We start from the raw sequence: 13,893 nt of genomic DNA, 5'->3' as shown, positions 1-13,893 counted from the left end.
TTCTCCATGTCCGTAAGGGGGTGGGGGAGATTTTTTGTTGGGTCAATAGGGATTGGAGCACCATCTCCGAGGACCCAGCCTTGCCAGCTCTCTCTGGCCCAGCCCCACCAGAATGACGGCACACACCACAGCCTCTGATTGTCTCTGCACAGAGTTCCAGAGACTCAGGAGGGAAAACTTGGCAGTGCAGCTGGACGGATACATATCAGTTTTTCAGTTTGAAACTGACACTCTGGAAAATGTGGGGAACAATTGCAGCCGTTATCTCTCCGCAGATGCTGCATAACCGACTGAGTATTTCTGCATTTACTGTTTAAATTCCAGACCTCCAGCTTCCGTGGTAATTCACTTTTGGACGAATGGCACAATCCTTCCAATGAGCTAACACAGGCACAATGGGCCAAATGGCCTTCTCATAAAACTGTGTCATTCTATGCTTCTGACCTAACAGCCAAAGAAAGATCAGGTTCCACTTCTCCCACAGTCCAAAAGACGTGCTGGTTAGGTGCATTGACCATGTTAAATTCTCCTTCAGTGTACCCGAGCAGGTGCCAGAGTGTGGCGACTAGGGGATTTTCACAATAACTTCATTGATTCATTCAACTTTGTGGGTGGCACGGTGGCACAGTGGTTAGCTCTGCTGCCTCATAGCGCCAGGAACCCGGATTCAATTCTGGCCTTGGATGTCCGTCTGAGTGGAGTTTGCATGTTCTTCCCGTGTCTGCGTGGGTTTCCTCCGGGTTCTCTGGTTTCCTCCCACAGTCCGAAAGATAAAGTTTATTTATTAGCATTATGAGGAGGCTTACATTAACAATGCAGTGAAGTTACTGTGAAAAACCCCGAGTTGGCACATTCCGGCTCCTGCTCGGGTACACGGAGGGAGAATTTAGCATGGCCAGTGCACCTAACCAGCACGTCTTTCAGACTGTGGGAGGAAACCGCAGCACCCGGAGGAAACCCACGCAGACATGGGGGGAACGTGCAGACTCTGCACAGACAGTGACCGAAGCCAGGAATCGAACCCGAGTCCTTGGAGCTGTGAGGCAACCATGCTAACCACTGTGCCACCGTGCTGCCCAAGATGTGCGGGTTAGGTGGATTGGCCATGCTAAATTGACGCTTAGTATCAGGGGGATTAGCAGGGTAAATACGTGGGGTTACGGGGATAGGGGCTGGGTGGGATTGTTGTTGATGCAGGTTTGGTGGACCGGATGGCCGAATCTGCACTGTCGGGATGCTATGACTCTGCGATGGCAGTGTTAATGTAAACCTACCTGTGACATGAATAAATAAACTTTAAAACTTTCACTTCTGTGGTGAGAAAGTTGCTGCGAGAGCGAATCTTGGAACCTCTCAATTATGTGACAACCTCATTCTCCACTGTGGGAACTCCCCTACCCCATGACAGCTAACGGAAGCTCCCCTGGACCTGATAATTACTGGTAAATTTCCCTTTGCATCCGGTTTCCCATTGATCAGTTGCCTGAGTATCAACCCAAGGGGAAAATCAGTTCTCCGCTTATGGGGGACAGAGAAGTAGAATGTTTTCCAATTTATACGCAGTTCTCTCGTGTGCATTTTGTACAGGGGATAAAAAAGGCTGGATCTTTTTTAAATGTTAAAGCTATTGACTCTTACCTCCTTGCAGGATGTCCTACATAATAATATCCTGACACGGATTACCCAGCTGGGGATTATTGTGTCCTTGATCTGTCTGTCAGTGTGCATCTTCACATTCTGCTTCTTCAGTGAGATTCAGAGCACAAGGACGACCATTCACAAGAATCTCTGCTTCAGCCTGTTTATCGCAGAGATGCTGTTTCTGATTGGGATCAATATGAACAGCAATAAGGTAAGGAGTGCAAACAAACATCTCCCCATTCCCGCCACCAGACATTTCCAAGCGGTCATTCAAATCATTCCATTCAGGCTCTCCAACTTCCTGTCCTTGTGTGATGTCATAAGACCATAAGACATAGGAGCAGAATTAGGCCACTTGGCCCATCCAGTCTGCTCCACCATTCAATCATGGCTGATATTTTCCTCATCCCCATTCTCCTGCCTTTTCCCCATAACCCCTGATCCCCTTATTAATCAAGAACCTATCTGTCTCTGTCTTAAAGACACTCAATGACCCGGCCTCCACAGCCTTCTGCGGCAAAGAGTTCCACAGATTCACCACTCTCTGGCTGAAGAAGTCCTCCTCATCTCTATTTTAAAGGATCATCCCTTTAGCCTGAGGTTGTGCCTTCTGGTTCTAGTCAGATAGTGTTTCTGTCACCCTCTGCGCCATGCCTCCTAGAGGTGCATATCAGACTGGACGAGGCGCAGATACCAGTGCGTGTTTCTCCTCCGTACACACTCCCACCTTCATCTCTGATTTTCCTCCCTGCTCCTCAGGGATAAATCCCCCCAATAAAGCCCCCACCTCAGCAATGGGGCGGCATGGTGGCACAGTTGTTAGCACTGCTGCCTCACAGCGCCAGGGACCAGAGTTCAATTCCGGCCTTGGGTCAGTCTGCGTGGAGTTTGCACATTCTCCCCATGTCTGAGTGGGTTTCCTCCAGGTGCTCCGGTTTCCTCCCACACTCCAAAGATGTGCAGGTTAGGCTAATTGGCCATGATAAATCGCCCCTTAGTGTCAGGGGGATTAGGACTGTAAATATATGGGGTAATAAAATACCAACAACAAACTAACAACTACATTTACACAGAGAAAAATGTTCTAAATGTTATACTGCAGAAAGCTAGTTGGCGAAAGATGATAGTGGAGACAATCTTTACTCAGCCAATTGAGGGTGGTACGGTGGCACAGTGGTTAGTGCTGCTGTCTCACAGCACTAGAGACCTGGGTTCGATTCCGGCCTTGGTTACTGTCTGTGTGGAGATTGCACGTTCTCCCCGTGTCTGCGTGGGTTTCCTCCGAGTGCTCCAGTTTCCTCCCACAGTCCAAAGATGTGTAGGTTAGGTGGATTGGCCATTCTAAATTGCCCGTTAATGTCCAAAGATGTGTAGGTTAGTGGGATTAGCAGGGTAAATATGGATAGGGGGGTGCTGGGCCTGGATAATATGCTCTGCCAGAGAGTTGGTGCAGACTCAATGGACCAAATGGCCTCCTTCTGCACAGTAGTGATTCTATGATCACCTCAAAAGTAATCCCCCCCACATATAACCCCCACCTCAACAATAAACCCCCAGAAATAAAACCCCCATCTCAGCATTAACCCCCTCATCACACTGCGAATTGACTCTTCCACCATAGAAACCTTCACAACCGAGCCTTTTCCTGTTGTCCATTGATGTGTACTTTGAGTGGGAGTCAGAGTCACTGATCACCTAACTAATCCTTGTATTGATGTCAGGCTGTGTCCAGTTAACACTGCTAAAACCCAGGGCTTGCTGCTTCATCAAGTTGCCAATGTCACCCTTGAGATGGTGATGGTGAGTCGCCTTCTTGAACCATGGCAGCTCTGTGCGGTCAGGGTGCTTCCATTGTGCTGTTAGAGAGCAAGTTCCGGCATCTTCAACCCAATGATGAAACAAATGTCCAAATCAGCAGAGAGTGTGACTTGGAGGTGATGGTGAGTCTGCTCCCCTCACCTCTCGAGCTGGTGGAAGCCATAAGTTCAGGCGGTGCTGTCAAAGAAATGTCAACACATTCTGTCCACTGGCTGTACGAGTCCGACCTGGAATCAAAGTCGGGTTAATCCTGGCCAGTTCAACACCATTATCAGTGGGCTTGGCACAAAAACTGACCTTAGATTGGGACTCCTGAATATCCAGGCTTGGGCTAACAAGTGGCAAGTCACATTCATGCCACCCAAATGACCCTTAAAATTCAATGGTGTTCCATTCACTGAATCCCCCACTGTCAACATCCTTGGGGTTACCATTGATCAGAAACTCAACTGGACTCACCACATAAACACAATGGCTACAAGAGCAGGTCAGAGGCTAGGAATACTGCGGCGAGTAACTCACCTCCTGACTCCCCAAAGCCTGTCCACCATCTACAAGGCACAAGTTAGGAGTGTGATGGAATACTCTCCACTTGCCTGGTTGGGTGCAGCTCCAACAACACTCAAGAAGCTCGACACCATCCAGGACAAAGCAGCCCACTTGATTGGCACCCCATCCACAAACATCCACTCCCTCCACCGACACTCAGTAGCAGCAGTGTGTACTATCTATAAGCTACACTGCAGCAATTCACCAAAGATCCTGAGAAGCACCTTCCAAACCCATGACCACTTCCAGCTGGAAGGACAAGGGCAGCAGATACAAGGGAACACCACCACCTGCAAGTTCCCCTCCAAGCCACTCACCATCCTGACTTGGAAACATATCGCCGTTCCTTCACAGTCACTGGGTCAAAATCCTGGAACTCCCTCCCTAACGGCATTGTGAGTCAATCCACAGCACATGGACTGCAGTGATTCAAGAAGGCAGCTCACCACCACCTTCTCAAGGGCAACCAGGGATGGGCAATAAATGCTGGCCTAGCCAGTGACGCCCATGTCCCACGAACGAATAAAAAAATCCCAATATCCCCAGCTTCAAGCCTGTGACTCTTGACCTGTGCTCGCTGGGAATAGAAACATAGAAATATAAAAGATTGGAGCAAGAGGAGGCCATTCGGCCCTTCGAGACTGCTCTGCCATTCATCACGATCATGGCTGATCGTCCAACTCAATAGCCTAATCCTGCTTTCTCCCCATAACCTTTGATCCCATTTGCCCAAGTGCTATATCCAGCCGCCTCTTGAATACATTCAATGTTTTGGCATCAACCACTTCCTGTGATAATGAATTCCACAGGCTTCACCACTCTTTGGGTGAAGAAATGTCTCCTCATCTCCATCCTAAATGGTCTACCCCGAATCCTCAGACTGTGACCCCTGGAATGTGACCCTTTGGGGCACACTGAAGCAGAAGATCACTCTGCAATGTGACACCCTCAATCAGCGGGGCCCTGGGAGGTGCGTGAGGTGAAAAGTAGTCATCCCGTCAGTAAGGCTGGTGTTCCCTAGTCGCTCTGAAGATGAACCGAGCGCCACTCTCTATCTAACACTACTGCAGCTGAGAATAGTTGAGCTTGACGCAGGGAACAGCTGAAATGGAGGAAAAAATAGTCTGTTCCCTGACATTAACATTCCCCAGTTTGATGCGTGCAATCTCGAAAAAAAAACTTTTTTTTAAAAAAGTACAATTTACATCTGATTGAGGTAAAGTTAGATTTGCATTTCCACTTGCATAATTCATCACTGGACTGTCATTCAGTTTCCCAGTGGGAGTTCGAGATTACATTTTTTTACACACCGCAAGTAAGTTACAAGGATATTTTTTCTCCAAATTGTTGGCCAAGTGTAACAGTTTCATGACTTACGTTGAGTCGCAGCTTTGGCACTTCACTTCAGGTGTTTTGTGTCGTTTTCTTTTGCACCCCCTGCAGCTCGTCTGCTCCATCGTAGCGGGACTGCTCCATTACTTCTTCCTGGCTGCTTTTGCTTGGATGTGCATCGAGGGCATTCACCTTTACCTGATTGTGATCGGGGTCATCTACAACAAGGGGTTCCTGCACAGAAACTTTTACATCTTCGGTTACGGCAGCCCAACCGTAGTCGTGGGGATCTCGGCAATTCTCGGCTACAAGTACTACGGCACCGATAAAATGTAAGTGCTGGCTTGGAGCTTGTCTCTCTGCAGTATCGTTGAAGTGGCACAATGACCCCAAGGCATTTCCCAAGAGAAATTATTCAGCATCAGTTTAAGACCTATCTGTCTCTCCATCTCTCTATTTCCTCCTTTCAGATGCTCTGCAGACCATCCGATATCAGAGCAGAATTAGGCCATTCGGCCCATCGGGTCTGCTGCACCATTCAATCATGGCTGATTAGTTTCTCAATCCCCTTCTCCCGCCTTTTTGCCGTATCCTTTGATCCCCTTACCAATCAAGAACCTATCTATCTCTGTCTTAAAGATACTCAATGACCTGGTCTCCACAGCCCTCTGTGACAATGAGTTCCACAGAATCACCACCCTCTGATTGAAGAAATTTCTACCCATCTCGGGTGGCACGGTGGCACAGCGGTTAGCACTGCTGCCTCACAGAGTTAAGGACCCGCGTTCGATTCCGGCTTCGGGTCACTGTTCTGTGTGGAGTTTGCACATTCTCCCCGTGTTTGCGTGTCTCCCCGGTTTCCTCCCACACTCCAAAGATGTGTGGGTTAGGTTGATTGGCCATGCTAAATTGACCCGAGTGTCAGGGGAATTTGCTGGGTAAATATGTGGGCCTGGGTGGTCTTGTGGTCGGTGCAGACTCGATGGGCCAAATTGCCTCCTTCTGCACTGTAGGGATTCTATGATACTCTGATGTGGAGTTGCCGGTGTCGTATTGGGGTAGGCACAGTAAGTAATCTCGTAACACCAGGTTAAAGTCCAACAGGTTTATTTGGTAGCACGAGCTTTCGGAGCACTGCTGCTTCATCAGGTGAGTGCCAACAGGTTTATTTGGTAGCACTCACCTGATGAAGGGGCAGCGCTCCAAAAGCTCGTGCTACCAAATAAACCTGTTGGACTTTAACATGATACTCTGAGGCAATGCCCTCAGATCCTTGCTTCTCCTACTAATGGCAACATCTTCTCCACGTCCACTCTATCCAGGCCTTTCAATATTCTGTAAGCTTCAATGAGATCTCCCCTTATCCTCCTAACCTCTATTGAGTACAGACCCAGAGTCCTCAAACATTCCTCATACATGGAGCTCACCTATCGCCACCTTTCCTAATCATTTTTTGCCGCTCAGAAACAAATTGATGTTTGATGACACTCCCATGAGAAAGGTTGGGATGTGTTGGCACATTCAGGGTGCCATATAAATGCAGGTTGTCATTGTTGTTGCTGTTAAGCCTTGATGACCAAAAGGTGAGACAAAGAGATGGGTTCCAAGAAGGCTGCTAAAGATGGAGAGAGCGAGTGTGTGTGTGTGAGAGAGAGAGAGAGAGAGGCAGAGAGGTTAGCAGAGGGGAATTCCAGCTGTTAGAGCCAGGCATGTGGAGGCAAACTGCCAATAGTTGGGGAAGGAAGGAAGTGAGGGAGGCATTTGGTGTGTTGTCGAGCTGAAGGAGAAGGAGAGGGGTGAGGCCACGGAGCGATTTGGATATGAGGATGAGGCATTTCCAGACCGGAAGGCGAGTTTAGACATCCAAGAGCTGAGGCTGTTAAAAGAAATGCAGTTGTATAATCTTTTTCCTGAGCAGCGGATGTCCCAGAGCAGTTTACAGCTGAAGGAGTGTCGTCACGATTGTAGTGGGGGAAGAGGAGCCGCTGATTTGCACTCAGCATAATCACACAAACAACATAATAATGGCCTGATAACCTGTCTTTGTGATGATGGTTGAGGGATAAATATTGACCAGGACGCTGGGGATAATTCCCTTGCTCCCCTTCAATATAGTGCCCTGGGATCTTTTACATCCGGTTGAGAGGGAAGACAGGGCCTGCTCTGAAGACTGTACCTCTGACAGTGCCGTCTTCTTTTTAAAAATAATTCGTGGGACGTGGGCGTCGCTGGCTAGCCAGCATTCATTGCTATTTCCTACTTCCCTGAGGGAACTTGTGTGGTGAACCATCGTTGGTTACCACTGTGGGGTTGTTCTAATGTTGTTGTTGGGTTAGGGTGTTCACACTGTGGGATTGTTCTAATGTTGTTGTTGGGCTAGGGTGTTCACACTGTGGGATTGTTCTAATGTTGTTGTTGGGCTAGGGTGTTCACACTGTGGGATTAATACACCTGTGGTTGTTACTGTTGTGGCACATCCCAGTCGGGCTCCGCCTCCTGGGAGAGGTATAAGACCCCCTGCTCGGGCGGGACCTCGTCAGTCTGGAGTGGTGTACTTATGTTCTAGTAGATCCATTGTTAGGCAATAAAAGCCTTCAGTTACCGAAGCCTTGTGTCTTGTTCGATTGACGTGCATCAACTTGTCAACCACTTTGCCATGTAGGCCAGACCAGGTAAGGATGGCAGATTCCCTTCCCTAAAGGGACATCAGTGAACCAGTTGGATTTTTCCGACAATTGACAACGGTTTCATGGTCATCAGTAGATTCCTAATTCCAGATTTATTTTCTACTGAACTCAAATTCCATCATCTGCCGTGGCGGGATTTGAATCCGGGTCCTCAGAACATTAGCTGATTAGGATTAATAGTCTAGCGATAATGCCGCCAGGCCGCCAGGCCATTGCTCCCCTCAGCGCTGTACTGGAATGTCAGCCGGTGCAGAGCTCAAGTTCTGGCGTGGGACTTGAACCCACAAACGTCTAGAGTGCTACCAATGAGCCATTTTGCTTCCATGGCGCAGATTGATTTAACCAATAAGGATGAACATTAACCATAACGAGTGGCATAGACAAAATAGAGATGGAATAGTGTGGCACACTGTAAGGCATGGGGAGGCAATGGCTTCGTATTATTATCGCTTGACTATTCATCCAGAAACTCAGCTAATGTTCTGGGGACCCGGGTTTGAATCCCCCCACGGCAGCTGGTGGAATTTAAAGAACAAAGAACAAAGAAAATTACAGTACAGGAACAAGCCATTCGGCCCTCCAGGAATGCACCAATCATGCTGCCCGTCTGAACTAAAACCCCCTCCCCTTCCGGGGACCATATCCCTCTATCCCCATCCTATTCATGTACTTGTCAAGTCGCCCCTTAAAACTCACTATCGTATCCGTTTCCACTATCTCCCCTGGCAGCGGGTTCCAGGCACCCATCACCGTCTGTGTAAAAAACTTGCCTTGAACATCTCCTTTAAACCTTGCCCCTCACACCTAAACCATGCCCCTCGCACCTTAAACTTATGCCCCCTAGTAATTGACTCTTCCACCCTGGGAAAAAGCTTCTGACTATCCACTCTGTCCATGCTGCTCATAATCTTGTAGACTTCTATCAGGTCACCCCTCAATCTCCGTCATTCCAGTGAGAACAAACTCTTCTCGTAGCTAATGCCCTCTATACCAGGCAACATCCTGGTAAATATTTTCTGTACCCTCCCCAAAGTCTCTACATCCTTCTGGTAGTGTGGCAAAAAAATTATTAAATTCAATATTTTAAAAAGTCTGGAATTAAGAATCTACTGATCACCATGAAACCATTGTCGATTGTCAGAAAAACTAATCTGGTTCACTAATGTCTTTTAGGGAAGGAAGTTTGCCGTCCTTACCTGGTTTGGCCTACATGTGACTCCAGAGCCACAGCAATGTGGCTAACTCTTAACTGCCCTCAGGCAACTAGGGATGGGCAGTAAATGCTGGCCAGCCAGCGACGCCCATGTCCCACGAATGAATAAAAAACAATTAAGGAGGATTGGTGATTGTCAAATTGATAATCGGGGTCAGGAAAGAATGGCGAACATGAAGGAGGGATTTCAACTTGGAATCACCATCCCTGGACCTGAGCACAGAAATGCAAGGCTGACACTCCAGTGCAGCGCTGAAGGAGTGCGGCACTGCCGGAGGGGCCATCTTCTGGATGATCCATTAAACTGAGGCCCCACCTGGTTTCACAGTTGGACATAAATGTCACCAATTCCTTCGATCAACATCAAATAAAAAGACTATCCGGTCATTATTGTGTTGCCATTAGTGGGAACTTTCTGTGCACAAACTGATTGCCCCTTTTTGCCACGTTATAACAATGACTGCACTCCAAAATCCTTCATTGGCTGAAAAACACTTTCAGACTGTTGGCGATTGTGTAAAGCGCTATATAAATGCAAGTCTTTCTATTGCTTCAAGCAATAGAAAAGGCAAAACTCCTTGGAATCAAAAGGTAAAGCATTGGGTGGTGTGCTGAGAAGGACTGTGTGTCTTCCTGTGTGACTGAGTTAAAATGGGCCCAGTGATGTTCCTTCCCCATCTACCTTGTGAGCTCATGATGGAGGAGTGATTGCCTGAATCACGCAGATGAGGAAAGTCCAACAAATCATTGGTGGTGCAATGCCTCTGGGCAAAGAAGGTAACAGCCAAACAAGACTCCAATTCCTGACCTCTATCCTGTCTAGATGGGGCAGCACGGTGACACAGTGGTTAGCACTGCTGCCTCACAGTATCAGGGGCCCGGGTTCCATTCCCGGCTTGGGGCACTGTCTGTGCGGAGATTGCACTTTCTCCCCGTGTCTGCGTGGGTTTCCTCCAGGAGCTCTGGTTTCCTCCCACACTCCAAAGATGTGCGGGATAGGTGGATTGGCCATGCTAAATTGCCCCTTAGTGTCAGGGGGACGAGATAGGTTAAATACATGGGGTTATGGGGATAGGACCTGGGTGGGATTGTGCAGATTCGATGGGCCAAATGGCCTCCTTCTGCATTGTAGGGATTCTATGATTCTTAGATACGTATACACTGCATATGTTGGGGGAATGACAAGTTCAGACTTGCCTGTGATACCCATCATGGTAGAATAGCCAACTGTCTAAGCCCATGGATGGTGAGTGATGACTTTGTGGGGACACAATGGAACTCATCACCATGAATGGATAGCTTGGGCAGTGAAGAGAGGAAATTCCAATCGGCACAGCCCACAGGGCTCCACACCTCACTGGAAACATGGACTGGCAAAATAACCTCCACCATTTTTTTAAAGTTTAAATGTGAGGTAATGCATTTTGGAAGGCCTAATACGGATAGGAAAGTATTTTAAGAATTTTGATAGGCAGAGGGATCTGGGTGTACAGGTACACAGGTCACTGAAAGTGGCAACGCAGGTGGAGAAGGTAGTCAAGAAGGCATACGGCATGCTTGCCTTCATCGACCGGGGCATTGAGTTTAAAAATTGGCAAGTCATGTTACAGCTTTATAGAACCTTAGTTAGGCCGTGCTTGGAATATAGTGTTCAATTCTGTTTGCCACACTACCAGAAGGATGTAGGGGCTTTGGAGAGGGTACAGAAAAGATTTACCAGGATGTTGCCTGGTATGGAGGGCATTAACTCTGAGGAGAAGTTGGAGAAACTTGGTTTGTTCTCACTGGAACGACGGGGGTTGAGGGGTGACCTGATAGAAGTCTACAAGGGCCTGTTCCTATGCTGTAATTTTCTTCGTTCTTTGTTCCTTATGCTTTATTCATTAGAGTCACAAGTAGGCTTACATTAACACTGCAATGAAGTTACTGTGAAAATCCCCTGGTCGCCACACTCTGGCGCCTGTTCGGATACACTTAGGGAGCATTTAGCATGGCCAATGCACCTAACCAGCACGTCTTTCAGACTGTGGGAGGAAACCGGAGCATCCGGAAGAAACCCACGCAGACATGGGGAGAACGTGCAGACTCCACACAGACAGTGACCCAAGCCAGGAATTGAATTCGGGTCCCTGGCGCTGTGAGGCAGCAGTGCTAACCACTGTGCCACCGTGCCACCCCACAACGAGGGGGGTAAATCGATGGGCTAGGCGGAGAATGAAATTGTTGCGTTTATTTTATCATCCTTATTTTTGGATTCTTTCTCCCGCAGCTGCTGGCTCAGCACAGAAAACAACTTTATTTGGAGTTTCATTGGACCGGCATGTTTAATCATCTTGGTGAGTCTGAACCAAAAATCACAGTTTCACACAGCCTTTTCACTGCTTTTCCTCCAGCTGGGGGTCCGAAGAAGTCACACGAGACTCAAAGCCTTGGCTCTGCCTCTCGCTCCATGGATGCTGCCAGACCTGCAGGGTTTTCCCAGTATTCACCCTGTTTGTATCTCAGGGAGCTTTCCTAATGGTCTGCCCAGCATTCCTCCAAAGAATAAAGAATTCTACGGAGAAGGATAGGAAAGAGGAGTTAAAATCACAATCAGATCAGCCATTGGGTGGATTGGATACACTGAGGGAGAATTTAGCATGGCCAATGCACCTAACAAGCACGTCTTTCGGACGGTGGGAGGAAACCGGAGCACCCGGAGGAAACCGGAGCACCCAGAGGGAACCCCATCCGAGCTCAACCAACCTTTAAATGATCCGCTGCATTTTTGGTCTTGCCCGCTACGATTCCCGCAGTGGGGCGAGGCAGGAGAATTTCAGCCATCTAAATTGACTATACAGCAGAACAGACTAGAGGGGCCGAATAGTCCATTTCTTGTGCTCTTATAACTGGTTGGCACCGGACAGCATGGTGACACAATGGTTAGCATTGCAGTCTCACAGCGCCAGGAACCCGGGTTCAATTCCCAACTTGGGTCACTGCCTGTGTAGAGTTTGCACCTTCTCCCAGTGTCTGCATGGGTTTCCTCCGGGTGTTCCGGTTTCCTCCCACAGTCCAAAGATGTGCAGGTTGGGTTGATTGGTCATGCTAAATTGTCCCTTAGTGTCAGGGAGATTAGCAGGGTAAATGTGTGGGGCTACGGGGCTAGGGGCTGGGTGGGATTATGGTGGGTGCAGATTCAATGGGCCAAGTGGCCTCCTTCTGCACTGTAGGGATTCTATGATTCTCTGGCCAGTTGCTGTTTGCAGGATCTCACTGGGGTTCTCATTGACCGTAGTGGGGTCTGCTTACATAACAACAATAACCAGTTTTTTAAGGAAGTGTATTTGGATTGCGGGCATATATTTTCCATCTCCAATTGCTCTGAGGGCATTTAAGGGTCAACCCAAAGGTGTAGGACAATAATAAAATGCGAGGAAGACCGGATAGTAATGTCGGAAGTTTAATTTTCCCAAATCTGGTAGGAATCCACACATCTTGCAGGATGGGATTGGGGACCAGAGTTTTCCAAACCCCTCCCTCCCCCGGTGGTGTGTTCCCCATGACGGAGCCGGCTCACCATTGGCTGCCATCGGGACATTCCGGTCCCCACCCTGAGGTCTACAACGTCAACAATGACTGACCTGTTTCACTGCTGGGGAACCCGCGGTAAGGGTCGACTTCAGAAGGACCAGAAGATCCCCCCTCCTTCCCCGCCGGGATAGGCCAGAAAATCCCACTCGTGTTTTCACAACATACTAAGTCATGAATTAACCAAGACACCAACCTCACCCCTTTCAAATCATTTAACGCACATGAACCTCTTTGGGGTAATTTTTTTGAGAGGTGTAATAAGATGCTATGTAAAGAAAGCGTTCTTTCAAAACTGCAAGAAGGAATTGAGCGTCGTGTGGTAAATTGCGCCTTTAATCTGCCTTTAACACGACTCCCCTCCAGGGAGCTTGAAAAGAAAGACAGAAGTTGTATTCACAAAGCTCCTTCCCCTGTCCGCAGGACACAGAGCACTTTACAACCAATGAAGTACTTAATTACTGATGTAATGTCAGGAAATGCGACTGCCAATTTGGGCTCAGCAAGTTCTCACCAACAGCAATGAGATAATGATCAGATAATCTGTTTTTTATTATAGACAGTTGAGGAATAAATATTGGCCAGGACACCAGGGAGAACTCCCCTGTTCTTCAAAACAGTGTCACGGTACCTCTTATATCTACTTGAGAGAATGCAAAGACCTCCGCCAGTTTCTGGCTTGGGCATCTCCCAAGGCACGACCATCCCATTAAACTCAACATAAAAGGCTTCTTTTGACTCTGGCACACTTTGGAGTTGAATAACTGTTTCAAGCCAATTCCCCTTAGTTCCTTCATTGGTATCGGTTGATTAAATATTTTATTAAACTGACAAAAGGACACAAATGAACAAAAGAATGTGAAAGTAATAAGTTACCGAGGCAACGCTCCGCATTATTTGCTCATTTGTAAGTCTATTACAAGTACTGCTGTTCAGGCCATTCCACACTTGCTGCTGATTAACAGCTCACCTCAGTAATTGTTTACCTAGTCTCAGCTGAAGGCCTTGCCGGCGAGAGAGTGGGGAACCAATTCAAACTCGCTTTGCTCTGTTAATTTTTGGAGATGAAAGATTAATGGCAGA

At 48.0% G+C, this 13,893-nt stretch overlaps 1 protein-coding gene across 1 annotated transcript in view; it reads left to right on the top strand.

Moving 5' to 3' along the window:
- adgrl4 (adhesion G protein-coupled receptor L4) overlaps window positions 1-13,893 on the top strand; it is a 151,931-nt gene that overhangs the window by 91,048 nt on the left and 46,990 nt on the right. Inside the window, exons 10-12 of the mRNA XM_078218972.1 lie at window positions 1,649-1,852; window positions 5,452-5,672; window positions 11,510-11,576. Of these exons, the coding sequence (XP_078075098.1) occupies window positions 1,649-1,852; window positions 5,452-5,672; window positions 11,510-11,576 (492 nt within the window). The remainder of the gene's footprint in view (window positions 1-1,648; window positions 1,853-5,451; window positions 5,673-11,509; window positions 11,577-13,893) is intronic.

The sequence above is a fragment of the Mustelus asterias genome, chromosome 8 (genome assembly GCF_964213995.1).
Source record: "Mustelus asterias chromosome 8, sMusAst1.hap1.1, whole genome shotgun sequence".
Lineage (NCBI taxonomy): Eukaryota > Metazoa > Chordata > Chondrichthyes > Carcharhiniformes > Triakidae > Mustelus > Mustelus asterias.
The sequence above is the reverse complement of the archived record's forward strand: the minus strand, read 5'-3'. Positions and strand labels throughout refer to the sequence as shown.